Source organism: Hoplias malabaricus, chromosome X2, assembly GCF_029633855.1.
Source record: "Hoplias malabaricus isolate fHopMal1 chromosome X2, fHopMal1.hap1, whole genome shotgun sequence".
In the NCBI taxonomy this organism is placed as follows: Eukaryota; Metazoa; Chordata; class Actinopteri; order Characiformes; family Erythrinidae; genus Hoplias; species Hoplias malabaricus.
Window position 1 is genome coordinate 32,238,424 of NC_089819.1, and position 22,864 is coordinate 32,261,287.

Below are 22,864 nucleotides of genomic sequence, written 5' to 3' on the forward strand. Positions count from 1 at the left end.
ACCGGTAACAATGCAAATCAGCAAGTCCCATGCGAGCAAGCCAAAGGTGACAGTGACAAGAAAATACTCCCTCAAGGCTGGAGGAAGAAACCTCAGAAGGAACCAAGACTGAACAAGAAGTCTGACCCATCCTCCTCTGATTAAACTACTGATAGAAATGAACAGTATCACCTAACCTCCTCAGATCAAACTACTGATAGTAATGAACATTATCACCAGTTAAGTCTGTCATTATGTTACAGTGTAGTTATTAGAGTACTGATGTAAGTGTAATGGAAGTAATTGGCTATAATATGATAATAATGACGATAATGGTGATAGTGGCATAAATCTGGGGCCACAATAACAGATGGTGCATCTGCTTCACCATCGTCAAGCAAGAGTGATTGTGATTACAGGGTCTCAAAGCACATCATCCAAGTTTACCATGATTAGGGATGTCCATGAGTTCCTGAAACAACAACTTTAATCTAGAGGAATAGGGTGCTTACCAAAAGCTAAACTGAGCAAGTGGGTTTTGAGCCTAGACTGTGTCTGCATCCCAAACACTAGTTGGGAGATCCAGATCTGAGGAGATTTGTAGAAGAAAGCGTTTTGTATTTGTAGAGCAGGAAGTAAGCTATATTCTCAACTCTTTTTATGCTTTTCAACATTTGGAAGACTCCTTGCAGTTTATATGCAATGAGCAGTGAAAGAGGAAGCCTAGCATATCTAACTGAGCAACTTAGTTTTTTTTTTTTTTTACTTGTTTACCGACACATTAGACCAAAGCTCAGTTTAAGGGTGTTTTCACACCTGCACTTTATGGTATGGAAGTTATTGCACTTGTATGCGGACCAAAACAACCGTATTAAGACCCTTGAGAAAAGATTGTCTCTGTATTGTCCCAAATGAACACTGGTGTGTTTAATTTCTGGTGAGAACATGATCCAATCTTAAATCCAACACTACTATCAAGTGTATGCCGAAGTTCGATGATAAAAGGCTGCTGTGACCAGGTAAACATAGAACCTAAAGTTAAGCTGCTAAATAAGAGTTATATGCTCCCTCTTACGCGATCCTGTTAAAAGTCGGGCAGCGGCATTTTGAATTAGCTGAAGTTTCTGCTGGAGCATCCTGACAGTAGCACATTGCAATAATCTAATCTCGATGTAATAAAATTGTGTATTAATCTTTCCGCATCTGGCAGGGATAAGCCTACTTTAATTTAGAGATATTATGAAGATGTAGGAAAGCTTCCTTTGTAATACTACCTATATGCTGATCAAATGATGACACCCAGATTTTTAGCTAATGAACTTGGAACAATAGGGAGATAAGCAAAATATAATATTAAGTCTGATACCTTATTTATAGCAGAATTTGGACCTAGAAGGAGAACCTTACTTTTGTTACTGTTTAGTAAATGGAAGTTGTGTGACATCCAGTACTTCACCTCTTTTGAACAGTCCTCCATTTTCTTTAGTGTTGGTTTGTCGGGTGGACTGACTTGGTCACAATTTTGCCTGTATTAAGTTATTCTTAATTTTCCACAAACAGATTTGTCCTTAGAAGGAGCATGCCAAATATCTGTCTGATTGGCCATGCAGATTCTGAGATATAAACTTCTAGTATTTACAGTGCCCCCAAGATCAATTTTCACACCACAATTAACACACTACCTCAAAATCCAATCTGAAATTTCAGGCAATTTGAGCACAGTATGTTTTAGACGTTCAAGTTAAACATGCGATAAGCTGAAGTAGTTCATTTGCACATGGAGGGAATATTGAATCGAAATTTCATAATTTTTTAATAATCATTTAATGACACAATGTCAAGAAAATTGGATGAAAATTCTCAGACAAAAGTAGGTTTTGCAAAATAACAAAAAAATCTAAGCTGCGAGAGCTTAGTGTTTCTATGTACCGTTTTGAACTCCTAAAAAAAAAGTGTCAGATTTCTTGCAGCAGTGGTTTGTGAGAGAGATATATGAGGCATTATTTGTAACTTCGTTTTGACAGGTCATTTGGGCCAATCAGAGCGTGCCACGTCATCGCCCCGTTTTGGGAGGGAAGTCCCGCCCTGTCGTCCAAGCAGAAGCGTCTATTTGATCGGAAGTCCCGCCCTGGCATCGACCAATCATAAGCGTGTATTTTCCCACCCTTGCTCAAAAGTCCCGCCCTCGCCTCGTCCAATCACAAGCGTGTATTTTACCCCGGAATTCCCGCCCTCCCCTCAACCAATCATAAACGTGTAATTTAACCATAATTCCCGCCCTTCGCTCTGTTTTATTACAGGTATCTACGATCTACGACCCCCCACAATGAAACCCTTTATCGCACACACACATACGCGAACCCCCCACCCCTTTATCGTGCACACAGGTTCTGTTTTATCACAGGTATCAAGTCACGAGCTACGCTTTATCAGGCGCACACGTGCTACCGTAATCGCTAACGATCAACCACCCCCCACCCCTTTATCGCACACACACATACGCGAACCCCCCACCCCTTTATCGCACACACACATACGCGAACCCCCCACCCCCTTATCGCGCATGCGCGGTTTCATCACAGGAAACGCCCAACGGCCTCCCAACCCCCACCAAACGCTCATGACACAAGCACATACCCACCCACACACACACGGGGTATACATAAGTAAAATTTTAATTTTCTAACTCCAAGTTCTAAATGAATAATGGTGTTTTAGTGATTAAAATTGTTTTAAATCGTTCATTTTCTCCCCCGTTCAAAAAACGATCTATGACACTTGCCCCAAAAACATACTGTTTTCTTACGATAAAAATGACATTTGAAGATGTCTTAACGCTGCCACCTCCTAAACCCTCCACCTCGCTGTACGTCAGATAGTTTACAATAAGTGACTCGGTATATCTAGGAGCTCATTAACTGTCAAAAATCTACACATTACCATGCTGACATGCAGCTCGGACTGGAACCAAAATCTACAGGTAAGAACTGATATTCTGTTAATAATCACTTAGAGGAGGCATCCAGTCACCTTCTTTACTTTTGAAAATGACGCTGTCAGTATCCGCGTATAAGCATCTCTGCTGTAGTCGAACTATCACATTGTATAATTCAAGTCTAGCATAGGCTGTGGTGAAAATACGATAAATACATTAGCATTACCCGGTTTGAGACACCTATCGTCTGCGTAACGCCACTGCACCAATGCCACCTCCTGATTCAGAAAGGAGAAATGACTTACGTTATACATATCCGAGAATATGAACTGTAAAAACTCACTAGGGTCTTTGATCAGTGTAGTGTTTGTCCTGTCACTTCTCTGACACATTTTTCCCCATAAAGAATTCAATGCTAGTTTAGCCACAGATCTCTGTACAGGATTAACTTCAATGCATGATTGTTTTAGTTTGATCCCTTCATTCTCCTCATACTTTTGAATGTACTCTTTTTTATCGGCCTCATCAACCACCCAGGAGGGATAACCTGAACTTTCCTGTTTTGTCTGTAGAAACCTGTCGATGTATTCTGTAAACAAATATTTAGAATGATTAGGGAAGTGCCATATTTCAATCACCGTCAACACTCTGTACCCCTTCTCAATGGCTTTCATCACCTCAACGCTACACCAACTACCTGTCAGGGCCCTCTCCTCATCCATGTGTTTACAATTTTGCATTTGTTGTTCAGCACACGTTCGACACAAAGGAAACAAGAGTTTGCTTTTCACCCTATAAGGGAGAACATGGGCCCTTAGGGGGGAGAACTTTTGCTCTAATGAGCCCGAAATATATTTCCAATGGTTGAAAATCACGAAATATGATAGTGGGGTGACCCACGGGGTACCTCTTTGTTTTATTTACATAAGGATAGAGGGACGTGAAATCGTAGTAATCAATCCTTTCACCGGGCTGAGCTACATAAGGGAGATGCAATGTGTTTGTTCGACCACCGAACAGAGCATCTCGCGGTTTTATGCGCTCAGGAACACATCCATGATAAAAACATCCTAAAAACTCAAAAGCCTTTCGTTCACTACCATCGTCATAATAACCATCCACAAAGTAGTTTCTAAACTTGACCTCACCTTCATTGAGGGCATGTCGGATGGGGATCTTGTCTCTCTCAGAGATGTACTTGAGCCATTGTATGGAAGGTGTTGAGAATGATTTCTGACTGTCGATGTAATTATCTAAAGGTGGGATAGCTAAAATGTTTTCAGACAGAAAGTTGATTCTGAATATTTGCAAACAGACACTAGCTATGGTGATGCATTTGAACAGGTCAACCATTGTACTGCTCAGTATCTCATCCCTGAAAGCTATACAACCTTTTCTCAGAATGTGGACATCGTTCTTACAATATTGAGCCATTTCTTCCTTAAAGTGAATGAGCTTTCCTGTACATGTATTGTACCATTCAAAAAATTCTTCTCTTTCTTTGGCCATCATGGTGTCTACCCCGTAGAACTCGGGTTTCGGATAAGGTCCTACATAATTCTGATTTTCTACAGTATTCCAAAAATGTGGAAAATATCCTTTTTTGTCTGTTGTGAACCCCATAGCCTTTGGAATAGCACTCAGTCTCATAGGGAGAAAAGAGAGACTATCGATGTATCTCTGTTTATACTCAACATCTTGAAAACACAAGATTTTACCACCTTGCGCTATGATGTTAGGGGTGATACCTTCCTTTACTAAATGGTTCAACAAAAGGTATGAATCAGACCCTCTAGCTTTGTGCGCTATGAATGTATAACTTTTATAGTTTTCCTTGCGATACTTCCTAAAGAATGATGCCACGCATTTGTCCCCTTTTGCTGTCCACTCCCTACCTTTAAAATCAATGCAGCATATATAATTAGCTATGTGGTAACCTGTTTGTTGATTCGTCTCAAAATCATAAAAGACGTACTTTTCATCGGGAATTTCAAATATTATAGGTTGCATAAAACATTCATGCGTGATTTCTGAATCAACTTTGGCTCCGCAGTTTTTACAACGACTGGTTTGACACTGATGCTTTTTCGATCCTTTACTCTGATTCTGCACGGTATTGCATTTAGGGCAGTAGAATCTAGTTTGGCATAAAGTTTGACCATCGCTTGAATCGATCACTGTTTTATGTTTATCATATATCATATCATAACAATACTGCAATCTACAAACCCTTAGACAATCTATACATTGCCTTTTTTGGTTGTTTAGGACAATCTTTGTCAAGACATACATTGCAATGAAAATCACATTTGTGATGTTTCTGATTGTTAAAGCCGGTGGAACGGTAAGGGCAGACATAGGATGTACCTAAAACACCTTTTAGATTTTTCACCCCGTAATAATGGTTATCTTGCAAGAACAGGTAAACGGTTTTGTCATGAGGCATGTTAGTGTTCTGAAACAAACTATACCCCTTCTTTTCATCACTTCGGTACAACACTATGATTTTGCAGTTCAAATGTTGCTCAAAGCGTGCAATATGTGCAAAGCTAACCATTTCATCTGTGGATAAACCTACATCATTTTGCAGTTGCCTCGCTATTTGTTCTACTTCAAAAATGTTTTTATCAGGATTCAATATTTGAGAAACGCATAAGGCAAAACAGAGGTTATCTTTGTTGTGAAAAACATACAGATGTTTCATTTTTTCTGAACAAAATCTGTGCTGAAGATACCCGATAGCTTTTTTTCCCCTCCACCCTGAGGAGCATGCACAATCCGAATAACTAATTGTAAAGTTTCATCGGAAAGTATTTCAAATTTACTCTGAATGGCTTTTTCAAATAACATCAGAAAGGAATTCAGGTCGATACCCCCATCATTTATCTGAACACGCAACGAAACATTGAGCGAATCACCCTGAATTTCTACAAACACACCATCACTCGGACCACCTATTTAATCATTGGCAACATTGAGCATTTAATTTAAAATCTCAAGAACATAATTGTAAAATTCTGCAAAGCTGTCGACGTTGCCGAGAGAGTAAAAGTTTATCCTACTTCTAATTTCTGTGGTGCGGAATCTGTCTAAGCAATTTATATTGATATTTGGGTCAATAAAACCCCCCCTTTTGTACATCACCATTGTCAGGTGGAGGAGGATTGTCATTGGGATTATTCTCAATATTAGGTGAAGGAGGAGGAGAATTGTCACTGGGGTTATTCTCAATATTAGGTAAAGGAGGAGAATTGTCATTGGGGGTATACTCAGTATTAAGTGAATGTTCGTTACTCGAATCATCATGATAATCAGGACTGGTTAATGAATTTTGACATAAGTTTATCAGATTATCATTTAATCTCAAAAGACTTTGATTTAGTTCATAGAAAAAATCTGACAAAGTTTCAGGATTATTTTCTGAGGTATTAACAGGAGACGTTAAACATTCAAAGTTTGGGGTTGGATTAGAAGGTTCTGACAAAAACACAAAAACCTGTTTAAAACCTCGTTGTTAGGGCGTTTTTGCGCCATTTGACTAATACAATAATGCAAAATGAATAAATAAACATTAAAATAAAATAAGTATTACATTCTTGAGTCAGCAGTCGATGGCTCTTCACAGATAACAGCATTCGTAGAAAGTAGCATCATAATAGTGTCAGATTGGTTTTACTAAAATCTAAAGATGGAAAAAAAAAAGAAGTTTCAATTAGGACTAGGAGATACACACAAAATTATGAATAACATATTGTACTTACGGGGGAAGAGCTTCATCATAAGTGGATGTGTTCAAGTAGGAGGTGTCTCCAGTTCATAACTGTTTAGACTAAAGAGATACAAAAATTTTCATGAATAACATTATAAAATACATATTATCTATGTTTAATATATATATATATATATATATATATATTTACTTACCCTATGGACTTAGTCTTGGAGCTTGTAAAATATTAGCCATAAATAAATAACATATTTTTAAATGAAATATAAAATAATATTCTTAAATTAATCTTATTTTCCGTGCTAAATAACAGAATGTCAGTTCTTACCTGTAGATTTTGGTTCCAGTCCGAGCTGTATGTCAGCCAAAGCTATATGTCAGCGTGTAATATGTAGATTTTTGACAGCTATTGAGCTAGATATACTGAGTCAGTATATCATGTATATAATGAGTATATAAGTATATAATGAGCTAGATATACTGAGTCACTTATCGCAAACTTAAGTTACAAAGTTACAAAATAATTTAATATACGTACATATTAATATACATCAGTAGCGATACTGTGTTTACATTGCATAAAATAAGTGAATTACAGAAGAAGTTCTCATAAATTAAAAAATAAACACGTTAAAAATTTTCAGATTAATTGTCTCTAGTTATTAAATTTAGACCAAGTAATTGTACCTTGAGGTTAAAATGGCAACGTTGTGTGTTTCAGTTTATTCACATATTTTAAATTCCTGCATCTTACAACACATCTTTAAAAAAACGTCTTAAAAAAAAAAAAAAAAAACTCAGGAAAGCAGTGACAGAGTAACCCATTATCAAAACATGGCAACCTGGCATAATAGACTTTAATCCTGGGATTATCAGAATTAGTGTGATTTAGAACATAAATAAGAGATAGGGCACAAAAGCTTTAACCCTCTGGAGTCAGCGCTCGTGCCGGCAGGATAAATCAGAACTTGCACCAAAACACTAATGTAACTCAGCGAAATTTTGTTCTAGAAACAAAATAAACATACCCCCAGACCCTAAACACACCCTAAATGGTCTACCTTTTAAATATATGGAGGTTGAAAAGAATGTATTTTTACCTGGTTATTATAGAAAGATAAGTAACAAGAGGCACGTCCCATTTGTATTCATATGATAATAGTATGATCATCTGGCTGCTCTTATTGGAGGATTATGACGTGAAAACGCTAATTTTCTTCATGTAAACAAAAGCACATGGCTGTGTTTTCGTGCTGAGCGTGGAGCTCCAAGACAGCGCAGTCACATCATTCAGCTGCCTGGAATGGCTTAACTTTGTGATTAGTAAGTGAAATATAATAGACTCATTTTTCTGCAGCACATTTGGTGCTGATTAGCATTGATACTACACTGGTTCAGTATATATTCCAGACAAAATTTTGTGAAGTTCACAGTAAATGTTTTGCATATGCACAGAGTTCAGCTGATAGAGGAAAAAAATAGCTTGTAGTAAATTTGGGGTGCTCTTTGCTACTTTCAAAAAGTGATCTGAAGCTCATATGTTTGGCTCTGATGCTCTAAAGTTTTTGTTGTTGCAAAAATATCAGCATTTTCATCCAAATGGTTCAGTTGTTCTCACTGATATGGTGGGGGCTAATGGGGGCAGCCTTGACCTAATGGTTATTGACTGGGCTTGGTACCGGTAGGTTGCTGGCTTGATCCACACGACGGCAGGAACATCCACGGCTAAAGTGCCCTTAAGCAAGGCACTGAACACCCAAACGCCACATGGGCACTGGGAATGACTGCCTGCCACTCTGGGTGTGTGTTCACAGCCCCTCGTGCACTAGTGTGTGTTCACTGCCACCGATGGGTTAAATGCGGAAGACGCATTTTGTTGTACGTCATCTTGGGGATTTTTCACACCTATCTTTCACACCTTTCACACCTATCTCATGAATAGTCAATGTGTGAGCCACAGGTTTAGAAAAATAGTGTCAAATCAGATTCATAGCAAAATAAAAGAAAAACTAATTAAATATCAGAAAGCTGTAAACACCCTTGTCTACAGAGTTCTAAAGAGAACTTCATAAATGTTCACAATGTGTTTTTTCACTATATATTGGCAATTGATATATATATTGGCAAAAACAAAAAAAAGATGAATGACATAAAGACTTCTCTCACATTATGGTTGTTGAATATTAGCATGTGTAGCTTTTAGGAACAAACCTTTTTGGGTAGGTGAGATAGGCCTCAGACTCCGGTGGGTTAATACCTTATTTTTTACATTTATTTCCAGTCTCTGGCCAGTTTCTCTACCATTTACCAATGGTTATTCTTGTTTGGCTGCTGGTTATGTGTATATGGTTTTGTTTTTTGGAGTTGAAAATAGATCATTTAGATGATTTAGAAAATAGATGAACATCCCACAATGCACTAGGCAGTTGCATTCTTATTTCATTCAAGCCAGGCAAATTATGAGGCCTATTTAATGGTAGAAAAAAACATTGTGTGTGTGTGTGTGTGTGTGTGTGTGTTTTAACATTTAATGGACATTTACTTAGTAATTTTTTTTTTTACTTATCGTTAGTTTGAAAATTACTGAAGTTATTCACATACTTATGATTTGTTGGAATTTACTATAGATCTACTGTAAAATGTATGCAATTTGTGAGCAATAAATAAACCTATGATGTTTTTCTGTTCACTTGACTAAATAGCTGTCAGAGTTCCTCAGAGCTTCAGGATGGCTGTTTTTTAGCCACGCTCCATTATTTGGTCTTTAAATAATTATCGTGGTCTTAAATATAATCTTTGGTTTTAAAATATCCATTTTAGGTTAATGATGCATCTGCAAGAAACTCCAAATTTTTTTTCAACACCATGTGTCCTTTTTTTCATTTTCTATTTATTTCTCCCTACGCTAGGATAAGAAGAAGTATCTGGATGTCATCCACTCATACATGGAAGTACATGGCACAGTCCATGGCACCAGCACCGTACACCTGCCTCCGTATGTCAAAAACCATGGTATACTCAGTGGCAGAGACCTGCAGTTCCTTTTGAGAGAGACTAAGGTACACACACACACACACACACACACAGCAGTTTTAAGAGTTTAAAAGGACTAAAGTTAACTTGTAAAAAGCATTACGTACTACACATTATGATTTGAGCAAGTATACGTTTTACAGATTACATATTTTAAAATGTAGTTAACTAGTTTACTGGTTTGCTTTATGGTTTAAAAATGGGTTCTGGAAATTACTGAATGTTTTTTGATAGCAGGTTATGGCTACTACTGTCCCAAATCAAGTACATGAAACATTACATCAAGAACATTTAAACATTTTTTCATAAGGCAAAGATCCCCCACACACCTGCTGGGAAGCAGTTAGTTTCTATTATTTTGCAAAGTAGGAGCGATGAGCTGGGAATGGGGTGGGTAGCAACAGGCTGCTGTCAGTGCTTCAAATGAGAGTCTGAGTTGGTCATGCAGAACTGGGCCAAAGCGTTGGCCCAAAATTTAGTTTAGCTACTTAGTCTTATTAACTTGTCCAGGATTAAATATGATTATTTGATTTGAAAGTAAGGATTTCACTATTTTTGTTTAATTCTTTTTCTAAGATAAAATCTTGCTGAGTTATATAAGTGGAATTTTAGTTCAGTTCAGCTGACTCCACAGGTTTAACTAAGGACATTGTAAAGAATTTACACATAAACTTAAGAATGAATTTGTGCAAAACCAGTGCAACCCAGTCTTGGAAACAAGTCTTGCCATGCATCCAAAAATCAGCAGCAACGTCACCAGCTCCATTTGGTGGCTGAGTTTTTCTAGTGGAAACATGACCAGCTAAAGGCAAATCAAACCGGTACTGAGTTGAGCAATTTCAAGCTGATCCTAATAAAAAGCCCTGTCAGTGGATTAATTGTTCAGCTAAATAACACAAACCTGGTACTGAAGCTGGTGTGTGGTTTTAACAAACTCTAGATTTACTAACAATATAACCCTAAGGCCTAAAAAGCAAATCCTAAAATATCTAATACAGTCCCTTGTTCAATCTCAGAGTGTTTTGTGGTGTGGCAATCTATATGTCAGCATTCTACAGTCCATTTCAAAGTCTAGAGTCCTACGCCATGCAGATGTAAGTGCTAGATTATACATTAATAAAAACCGGATTCCAAAAAAGTTGGGACACTAAACAAATTGTGAATAAAAACTTAATGCAATGATGTGGGGGTGCCAACATCTAATATTTTATTCAGAATAGAACACAAATCACAGATCAAAAGTTTAAACTGAGAGAATGTATCATTTTAAGGGAAAAATATGTTGTTTCAAAATTTCATGGCGTCAACAAATCCCAAACAAGTTGGGACAAGGCCATTTTTTACCACTGTGTGGCATCCCCCCTTCTTCTTACAACACTCAACAGACGTCTGGGACAGAGGAGACCAGTTTCTCAAGTTTAGAAATAGGAATGCTCTCTCATTCAGGTCTAATACAGGCCTCTAACTGTTCAATCGTCTTGGGCCTTCTTTGTCGCACCTTCCTCTTTATGATGCGCCAAATGTTCACTATAGGTGAAAGGATCTGGACTGCAGGCTGGATATTTCAGTACCCAGATCCTTCTCCTACGTAGCCATGATGTTGTGATTGCTGCAGAACGTGGTCTGGCATTGTCTTAGTGAAAAATGCAGGGTCTTCCTTGAAAGAGATGACGTCTAGATGGGAGCATATGTTGTTCTAGAACCTGAACATATTTCTCTGCATTAATGGTGCCTTTCCAGACATGCAAGCTCCCCATGCCACAAGCACTCATGCAACCCCATACCATCAGTGATGCAGGCTTCTGAACTGAGCATTAATAACAACTTGGGTTATCCTTGTCTTCTCTAGTCCAGATGACATGGCGTCCCAGTGTTCCATAAAGAACTTCAAATCGTGACTCATCTGAACACAGAACTGTCTTCCATTTTGCCACACTCCATTTTAAAAGACCCCTGGCCCAGTGCAAACGTCTGAGCTTGTGGAGCTTGCTTAGAAATGGCTTCCTCTTTGCACTGTAGAGTTTCAGCAGGCAACGGCAGATGGCACTGTGGATTGTGTTCACTGACAATGCTTTCTGGATGTATTCCTGAGCCCATTCTGTTATTTCCTTGTCAGTGGCATTCCTGTTTGAGGTGCAGTGACGTTTAAGGGCCCTGAGATCACGAGAATCCAGTAGAGTTTTATGGCCTTGACCCTTATGCACAGCAATTGTTCCAGATTCTCTGAATCTTTTGATGATGTTATGCACGGTTAATGATGATAACTTAAAAGTCTTTGCTATTTTACGCTGGGTAACACCATTCTGGTATTGCTGACATGCAGTTTTCTGTGCGGTGTGTTCTCCTCGTGTCCGTGTGGGTTTTCTCCCACAGTCCAAAAACACACATTGGTAGGTGGACTGGCTACTCAAAAATATCCAGAGGTGTGTGTGTGTCACCTTGTGAAGGACTGGCGCCCCCTCCAGTGTTTATTCACACCTTGCGCATCAGTGATTCCAGGTAGGCGCTGAATTGGATAAGTGCTAACAGACAATGAGTGAATAAATGTATATATTTTTACATAATATATACATAATATTGATGGATTTGTACTGAATATTATTTATGAGGTTTTAAACAAGTGGAGTCTATAACCTTTACAATTGTGGCATTCACAAGGGGCAATATGGCAAAAAAGCCAGTTGTTTTGTTCAGTTTAAGGCTAAAGAAAACACCTAAATTTTGATAGATATTTTTGTAATTGATTCATCAGCATAAATATGGCATTTAAACAAGGAACTGGAAAAATATACATATTTAAAATTTAAAATGAATGAATTTCTCTTGTGCCAAGAATGTAAAAAGATAAAAACATTAGTGAATATACAGGTGCTGGTCATAAAATTAGAAAAAGTTGATTTATTTAATTTATTCCATCCAAAAAGTGAAACTTGTATATTATACTCATTCATTAAACACAGACATATATTTCAGGTGTTTATTTCTTTTAATTTGATGATTATAACTGACAACTAATGAAAACCCCAAATTCATTATCTCAGAAAATTAGAATATTGTGAAAAGGTTCAATATTGAAGACACCTGGTGCCACACTCTAATCAGCTAATTAACTCAAAACACCTGCAAAGGCCTTTAAATGATTTCTGTCTAGTTCTGTAGGCTCCACAATCATGGGGAAGACTTGACAGTTGTCCAAAAGACGACCATTGACACCTTACACAAGCAAAGCAAGACACAAAAGGTCATTGCTAAAGAGGCTGGCTGTTCACAGAGCTTGGTGTCCAAGCACATTAATAGAGAGGCGAAGGGAAGGAAAAGATATGGTAGAAAAAAGTGTACAAGCAATAGGGATAACCTCACCCTGGAAAGGATTGTGAAACAAAACCCATTCAAAAATGTGGGGGAGATTCACAAAGACCGGACTGTGGCTGGAGTTAGTGCTTCAAGAACCACCACCACACAGACCGATGCAAGACATGAGTTTCAGCGTCACATTCCTTGTGTCAAGCCACTTTTGTACAAGAGACAGTGTAAGAAGCGTCTTGCTTCCACAAAGGACTGGACTGCTTTTGGAGCGTTCCAAAGTTACGTTCCCTGATGAAAGTAAATTTTGCATTTACTTTGGAAATCAAGGTCTCAAAGTTTGCAGGAAGAGAGGAGAGGCACAGAATCCACGTTGCTTGAGGTCCAGTGTAAAGTTTCCATAGTCAGTGATGGTTTGGGGAGTAATGCTGGTGTTGGTCCACTGTGTTTTCTGAGGTCAAAGCAGCCGTCTACCAGGAAGTTTTAGAGCACTTCATGCTTCCTGCTGCTGACCAACTTTATGGAGATGCAGATCTCATTTTCCAACAGGACTTGGCACCTGCACACAGCACCAAAGCTACCAGTACCTGGTTTAAGGCCCATGGTATCCCTGTTCTTAATTGGCCAGCAAACTCGCCTGACTTTAACCCCATAGAAAATCTGTGAAGAGGAGGATGTTATATGCCAGACCCAGCAATGCAGAAGTCCTGAAGGCCACTATTCTAATTTTCTGAGATACTGAACTTTGGGTTTTCATTAGTTGTCAGTCAAACAACTGACAACTAATTTATCATCAAATTAAAAGAAATATATCAGTTTGTGTGTAATGTATGAGTATAATATACAAGTTTCACTTTTTGAATGGAATTACTGAATACCAACTTTTTCATGCTATTCTAATTTTATGACCAGCACCTGTATAGAGAGAGATTGTGTGTGTGATATGATATGGTCAGAGGGAAAGTGTTTCATGTCTAGCCCAGTGCTCTGTGCATATTTTCCACATGAATCCCTCTTCTGTACTTTCCTGGGCACTGAATGTGTGGTCATCTGTCCGGCACAGTACAGACTGCCCTTTGTGCGCAGAGGACATTTAGCACAAGGCTAAAGGCCCTGAGGCCTGAGGGCTTCCACAAGCAAATTATTGCCGCTCTCCTTGTGCCCTCCACCCAACCTTACAGGTTTGCCTTCTCAAATATTTGCTCAAGTCATGAAACCGAATAAGAATCTGTTGTGAGATTAGCCCTGTTGTCCAAAGAAGCGTAGGAGGCCCTCAAACACCATATATGAGAGAGGAGTAGAAGAACATGTTGACCGTGTAGGCTTCAATGGCCTACACACAGTATTGTTAATTAATATGTTACCTGTGTCAATTTTCCACCTTAATTCCATATTGGTGCACACTTGCACACTGAAACATTAGACTTAATTTTTTTTACCTTCTGATTTAAGGATAATGTTCATCATACCTGACAGCAAAATGTAGTTTATGTACCAGGAATTGCAAAATGACTAGTGCACACTACAGTTAAAAATAAAACATGCACAGACACAGTATATGTAGTACATAATAATAATATAACAGTAATATACAAGTATACAGGGTGGGCCATTTATATGGATACACCTTAATAAAATGGGAATGGTTGGTGATATTAACTTCTTGTTTGTGGCACATTAGTATATCGTAGGGGGAAAACTTTTCAAGATGGGTGGTGACCATGGTGGCCATTTTGAAGTTGGCGATTTTGGATCCAAATTTTGTTTTTTTTCAATGGGAAGAGGGTCATGTGACACATCAAACTTATTGGGAATTTCACAAGAAAAATATTGGTTTTAACGTAACTTTATTCTTTCATGAGTTATTTTCAAGTTTCTGACCACTTATAAAATGTGTTCAAAATGCTGCTCATTGTGTTGGATTGTCAATTCTCTTCTCCCACTCTTCACACTCTGATAGCAGGAGAAATGCTAGCACAGGCTTCCAGTATCCATAGTTTCAACCATAACCCTAACCCTAGATTCTGTGTCTCACAGTTGAAGTGTACCGACGATAAAAATTACAGACTTAGAAATACAGAATTACAGATTATTTTTTTGTAATCAAATATTTTGCACACTACATTGCAAGTCATTTACCAGGACCGTTCATTTGTTGATATATATATATATATATATATATATATATATATATATATATATATATATATATATATATATATATATATTTTAATATCAATTTCTTTTTCTGCAGTTGTTTGTGGGACTGTCCTTTCCTTATGAAGGCCCGGCCCCTCTGGAAGCTATCGCAAATGGCTGTGCATTCTTGAACCCTAAGTTCAACCCACCCAAGAGCAGCAAGAATACAGATTTCTTCAAGGGCAAACCCACGCTAAGAGAGGTAAACTCGTTTTCTCACATATTTGTTGACTTCTCCAAAATTTAGTATTCAGTCATGCAGTCATCATTGTTCTGTTTTTGACTGTGAAGTCACTACTGACCAGATATTATTTGGACAGTGCACTGACATGGAAGTTTGTTATGTATGTGTTATCACTCAATTGTAATTCAAATATTTCATGGATACTGATTTTCTAATCAAACCATTGAAGTATGAGTACTATTCTTGTGGAATATAAATACAAACCCTTTTTCAGGACAACTAGGAAGCTGAGCAGAATCCAATGATATTAAAACTATTAATACTCTATATTTAATTGAAAATAGAACAAAGACAAATGTGGAAACTGGTAAATTTGATTAGTTTTGGGGAAAAAAAGTTTCTTACCCAGTTTCCCAAGTTATTTACCCAGTTTCTATTCAATCCCATTAACATGTTCCAAAAAAGATGGGACAGAGAACAAAAGACTGGAAAAGTTGTGTAATGCTAAAAATAAAATAAAAACCCAAACAATCTGTTGAGCAGCTGAAATCCCATAACAAGCAAGAATGGGACAATATTTCAAAACTTTCAAAACATTTTTTGTATGTTTGGTTATCCCAGAGTGGGGTTTTAAAAAAAAAATTCTTTGATTGTAGTTGACCTCTCAGCACCCATATGCAGAAGTGTATATTGGGCAGCCTCATGTCTGGACTGTGGACATAGACAACCCTGCAGAAGTAGAGCGAGCTATTAGAGCCATCCTCAGCCAGAAGGTAAAAACATGGGATTGGGAAGAGATTACTTTACAAGGGGAGGTGAGGTAATGTAATTTTAGTATAGGATGTTTATTATATTTACAGTTGAGTTTCAGTATAAATAAGAGATGGATGTGGCTACTGAATATACTCAAAGCCTTCACTTGCTGACCTTGCTGATGTCTCAGATATAATTATAACATTGGTATCAATATTATAATATGCTAATCAAATGAATGACTGGTTTGGATATTAGCAGATTTTGATGCTTTATATTCACACATGTAGGCTATGAGCTTTATTACCCATAAATATCCCTAAAGCTATTAGATATATCACTTTTTTCGGGAGTCCTGTATAGACCTCTGGATTCATTCTGTTTTTTTGCTACAAAACATCTGATGTTTGCAACAGAAATGAACCCTGATTTGTGCCATGCTTTACATTATTAATTCCCTTCTGGAGTGTCTCTGTGCTTAAGAAAATCTCATTTTAAATATGATTTTGGATATGATGGAATATTTTAACAAGTCAGTTCAATATTAGTATAATTTCTATAGTGTTATGGTAAGTAAAAGGCACCACAAAATGACTGACATGGGAGAATTTAGTCAGTACTAAAGTCAATGAGATACACTGGTAATTACTTAATTGCCTTACATCCTCATGTTAATTTAATTCTGTCTAAAAAAGCCATGTGCTAACATCTTTATCGTGACTATTGTTGATGCACGGTTCTCATGGTTCTCATCTCATGTATAGTCTTGTATATGTATCTTCTATGTATGTGTAATCTTGTGTTATCAGATTGAGCCATATCTGCCTTATGAGTTCACATGTGAGGGAATGCTACAGAGAGTCAACGCCTTCATAGAAAACCAGGTACAACTGAGAGGGTGCTTTTGTGTGTGTGTTATTCTGAAATGTGCATTAGAGATAAAAAAAATGTGCAGGTGAGACCACATGCCAGGGCTTCTGACTTCTGTGACTGCTTCACTCAGATTGGGCTTTCTATTTTTTTCTTAATATAGTTTTATTTTGTGTGATTTCATTTCATGATGAATGGACCAATAGAAATAAAAAATCTTTTTACATTGACTTACAATGAAAGTTAATAATTTTTTTCCTCTATCTGTAAACTTGCTATTTTGGAAAAGCATTATTTGACAGTGACAGTATACAAAATTACTTATGATATAATTCCTATGGAGAATGATAGGGTCTTTCCTAATTAGAAACCTTGGGTTGATAGAACACTCAGTGAGCCTATGGAATTACATACCCTGCAAAACAATATTTAAGACAAACTCTGGAGATATAACACCACAAATTGGAATAAAATTAGAAAAGCATTTAAGGTGGTAAAAAGACAGTACAGGGACAAAGTAGAGGCTCAACTATGCAACCCCAATAGCACATGTGTATATAGCACAACCTGGTTGTTATAGATGATTGCAGACAAATACACATGGTACTGATTTAAACAGTAAAAAGATAAATATTTAAACACCTTTTTATGCATCCATCAAGGTCAGTAACACAAGTGCAAATACAGATAGGATTGCTAACACCTCTACTACTGTTGGCAAAACTGTAGTGTGTGACCTAGTGAGGCATACCTGGATGATGTCAACAACCTGGTGTTGAATGTCTCCAAAACCAGAAGAATGGTTGTAGGAAGAACCTGAGTGTCCAGTACACACCACTAAGGATAACCCTGACCACAACAGAATGCTGATAGAGCGAGCTGATAGATCTGCTGCACGTACCTGGGAGACAATAGATCTGTCTTAGTGAGCATTCTAAGTAAGCACTGACAATGTAGACAATTGTTTACGTAGGCAATATTTTAAGCGGTGTCTATCCTCATAAGATTCTCATTGAGAGACTAGTTAAAAAGCAATTGCATGCAACCAGTCTATTCTTAACTCGTTGAGTGGCACCTCAACCTGTTAGCGTAATGCATTCTGCTCTTCCCGTTTTCATTGCTATTTTAACTAAACTTACCATAAAAAGTAAGGAAATTTGTGTTTGATATATTATTTCTTTGTTGTAACAATGCTTCTTGGCAATACATTTATACCGTTGGAAAGCCTGTTAATTTCCCTGTTAAATGGTGCCACATTTGTAAGGAACATGCATTCGTGGGATGAGCAGTAGAACTGAGTATGTGGGTTGCGCCCATTAAAAATTTAAATCCTTTAAAAAAAGATGAAAAAAAGAATTTATAAATATAAAAAAAAAATTAAAAAAAGAAATCCTCTCTGCCAATGCCAAACAGCTTGAAGTTTGACAAAACAAGACATATTAGCAATTTAAAAATGATTCACTTAACAAACAGGAGCCTCAGTAGCGTGTGGAAGAACCATACACAGCCACAAAAGCCTGGCACCACGTCCTCATGCTGGTCACCAGCTTGCTCACACACTGCTGTGGGATGGCATCCCAATCTTCAATCAGCATTTGTCGCAAGTCAGCCCACATGATTGTGTTGGTCACTCTGGCACATACAGCACGCCCAAGCTGAGCCCACAAGTGTTTAATGGCGTTGAGGTCAGGAGCTGGCAGGCCATTCCATCTTCTCCACTCCCAAATTCTCTGTTAAACCCCGCTCTGTGGGGGCGAGCATTGTCATCTTGGAGGATAGAGTTTGGTCCCAGACTGTGGAGATATGGGATTGCAGAATTTCATCTTGATATCTCTCTGCATTGGAAGATCTGCATTGATTACAAGCCTCATTTTTCCAGTGAGGGAGATACCACCCCACGCATCACACTGCCTCCACCAAAAGATGTGTAGCGTGGGAGCAGTATTTGGATTATTTATGCTTAATTGTGGTTATTAATTATGGATTATTATTATTATTATTATTAATTGTATTCATAATTTAAATATTAATAATTTATCATAAATTTGGATCCCATTCGTGGCTAGAATGTGTTTTTTTTTCAGGATCTTCAGACTCTTTAATGACTTTATACACCAATATTATTTCAAGGCAAAAAAAAAATGTATTGAAAAGAAACAATATTAATTTGATAGATATAGCACGATTATTGTAACCTCACAAACGGTGATCAATGCAGATGAAACCCTTCTTATGATTCTTATCAGTGGCTAGGTGATATTGTGTGAATAATATTATCTACTCTAATGAAAGTTAACTAGTGATTAAAGTGTAAGTTTACCAAAGGACTAATTAGACATCAGCTCTGAATATTAGATCTTAGGCTTACCGTGACGTAGTTCTTGCCAACTGATGGATATAGCAAATCAGTCTCAGTCTCTGGGTCCTCAGGCCTTGGCTGTGTCCGGTACCAAAGTGTGTGCTGATGCCTCTGGAGGGGGAAGTGCTCGCTTCAGCAATGAAAAGGGCTTTCTGCGGCTTTCTCCTGAGCAGAAGTGACGTGGTCGGGTTTCCTTTTTGGTGAGAACTGATGGCTGCTGTAGTGGAGTATGGACCGGATAACGAGATGAAAAGTCAAATGAGGAAATGAAAAGTTTTGAATTAAAAAATCTTTCCTCTTATTAATAAAACTTTCATTATTTGAAATTACAGTATGTACAGTTTGTTCATTAAAATTCCTGAAAATCCTGAAGAACTCACTTAGCTTGACTATTATTCATTGTCAAACTAATTAGTAACGTTTTAATTGTTTAAGCCAATTATAAACTTTAATTGCTATCATTAGTCAAATATCAGTAATTATAAGAGTTTGAATAAGGTCAACGCTATAAACACAATATATAAATATATATTTCAAATATATATTCACATAGGTATCACGGTGTATAATTAAAAACCCAATATACACTACACTGCTATGGTTGGGAATGCCAGAAAGGCATCATCGATCAAGTTCAGAGTTGGCGTCTGAAAGTCCGTAAAACCTCTATATTTCCTATTTACTAATCTAAGGGGTGATTCCTTATTATGGACAAAAATAAGTTTCACCTGCTTTGATCAGCCGTTAGTAAAAATGCTTGACTGGACAATAAAAGAAAATACAAAAAATAACAAGTTAAGGCTGACACTGATGGAGTTATTTCTAAAAATGTTTTAGAACGCTCAGTAAATCTAAATGTAGCTCAATCCAAACCTGATCAGTGTCTCCTGTTCAGCTCTCAGATGGTCTTTGGTTTTCTTTGTGAGATTTTAGCATCTTTCCTCAGAGTGAGGGGGAGTCAGCACTCTTTTCTTCCCTTTCTCAGAGTGAGTTTGGATCTGCCAGCATAGGAGTGTAGTTCTCGCTCCCTTTTCTTTTTGTTCAATTCTGCCAGACCTTTTGACTCCACTGACCTCTTTCTCTTTTTTTTCCGACTCCACTCCTTTCTGGCTGTCCAACTCTTTTCTAGTTATCGCTGTTACACCCACATGAGAGGTAGCTGTTCTCTGATTGGCTATAGGACCTGGGGAATGCATGTGACCGTCAGACTGTGGTCTGAGTCTCGGGTTCCACATTAATCGAATCTAATTTTTTTATTTATTTTTTTTTAGTTTGATAAAACCTGTTGTTTATTTTAGCATTAATTCCTTTCCTGAGTTAATACATCAAGTATGTTGATATAGGCACACACACTATTCTAGATTATATTATTAGAGATCAAATAATATTCATTTTAAATTGAGGACAGGATTGATCTTGTTTACTGAAATTCATATAAAATCATGCAGGCATGGAAAATACATTTCCATGAGAATAACATAGAATTTCACATGATTAAACAAAAAGACTATATTGGGTAAGGCATAAACTGGATTAGGAAATGCATAAGTGTTCATGATACCTTCTTTTGGGACAGAGATAATGAGAGAGAGAGGGAGACATGGAACAATGGATGCTTTTGCGATTTCCCAAATGTTCACTTGGAGCCACTGTTGGTCCATGCTGTTTCTTCTGGGTTGAACAATAAATGTTTGGTTAAAAATTTCACATTAAATTAAAACTTTCATGCTGTCGAGTGTCATATCACTTTGATTGTCTCATAAAGTCCTGTCAGTTGATATAAGTTTTCGGTGGAGATTTATCAGTAGGAAAGAAGAATTTTAATATTGTGCTTCAATAGCTTTCTTTTAGAGAAAACTTGAGAGGGTAGTGACTTATTCTCCTGTGAGCCATCTTCTGATTTTTTCCTAGATTAGGTCTGAAAGTTACGTTGACAAATGCTTTTGGAGAGTCCTGGGCTTCATCGTGTGATGATTTTACGAGTTAGTTATCAGGATCTCATGACTGATTTAAAAGAGCGATCTGATGGTTTAATGGTGGTCTGATGGTCATAAACCATGCGTACAGACCTTAGGGAGTGTAGGGAGGGACCTTCTCCTGAACATCACAGGGTTCTCTGCATCTTCTCTACACTTTGACCCTACAATCCAACTGCTGTAGGCAGAATCTGGACTCATAGCTGAAAGTAACATTCCTCCACATGTTCAGGTTCCAGTGCATGTGTTGTGGACACCAGCGCAAATGGGCCTGACGGTGAAGGGCAGTCATGACAGACCTCCTGGCAGCCCTATGAGACCAGAGACTGGCTGCTTTCAGCCTGTTCTGAATTGTCTTGGCAGAGAGGCATCGGCCATGACAGACAGCCTACGGTACCTAAGTGCTGACAGGGTGAGGAACCGTTCTTCTTGGGGTGTCGTCTTCTTGGGACTCTCACATTGTGGCCTGTCTCTGACATCCCCCATTATATGGAACTTGGCCTTTAATTTGGAGATGGTACTATGGCTCACTCCAAATAATGCTGCAACTTGTTTTTTGTGGAACACTGGGTGCTATCCAGATCAGTCAAACGTGGCATGCCTATTCTTGGAGCAGAGACCTACTAACCACTGTAAGAAGGCTCGTGCTCACAGGTGCTGCCAATCAGGTGTCAATCAGGCACCTGATTTGCAGCACATGGGGGTACTAGAAGCTCAAAACTAGTGTCAATAGCAACAGCAAAATAAGCTTTGGCAGAGATCTGGCAAATTTTTCATGGGCACAACCCACATACTTAACTCTACTGTACATCCCACACATACATGTTCCTTACAAATGTGGCACTTTGTAAAAGGGAAATTACCAGGCTTTCCACCAGTTTAAGATTTATTGGCAAGAAGCTTTGTTGCAATAGCGAAATAATCTACCAAACACAAATTCCATTTTTATTTTTGCTGTGGAAGAAGAGTGAAATAGACTAAGTTGCATCATGGGATTGCTTAATTGGCTGTGGAATGGTTCAATGCTGCCTTAAAATTTGGCCAGATTAAAGTATCTCTGTAGGCAGCATATATAAGGTATCTAAAATATGGGAAAGCCTATGTGTTGGAAGCGCGCACACTATGACGTAAAATGCTCTCTATATTGACAGCTCATTAGGTTTTGAGATAGATCTCACATCTCTGAGAACCGTAAGAGAAACGTAAACAGAAGTCAGTTCCTCAGGCAGCTGAGGAAATTCACTCTGCAGAGCATTACAGAAATCCTTCATTGAAAAAAATAAGCTCTGTTTTTCTGGGGGTGTCGCAGTCTGGTATGGCATTGTGTAGATTCCAGGAGAAGGCGGCACTTCATAGAGTGATCAGATGTGCTGTATGCAACAACAGGACAGCACAGACTTGAATACAGGACATTTATACCAGACTGTGCAGGTCACCAGCAAATCATATCATCAAGGACCCACACCACCCAAGCTATAAAGTGTTCCAAGAAACAGTTCTGTTTTATCAGGGCCAGGACTGAGCATTTAAATAGTATTTTCTTCCC

General features: G+C 38.0%; 1 protein-coding gene across 2 annotated transcripts in view; it reads left to right on the forward strand.

Annotated features, from left to right (window-relative positions):
- Positions 1-22,864, forward strand: part of LOC136677501 (alpha-1,6-mannosylglycoprotein 6-beta-N-acetylglucosaminyltransferase A-like) — a 247,051-nt gene that overhangs the window by 220,613 nt on the left and 3,574 nt on the right. For both annotated transcript variants that reach the window (XM_066655064.1, XM_066655063.1), the window contains 4 exons: positions 9,551-9,700; positions 15,232-15,378; positions 16,017-16,133; positions 16,923-16,997. In XM_066655064.1, the coding sequence (XP_066511161.1) occupies positions 9,551-9,700; positions 15,232-15,378; positions 16,017-16,133; positions 16,923-16,997 (489 nt within the window). The remainder of the gene's footprint in view (positions 1-9,550; positions 9,701-15,231; positions 15,379-16,016; positions 16,134-16,922; positions 16,998-22,864) is intronic.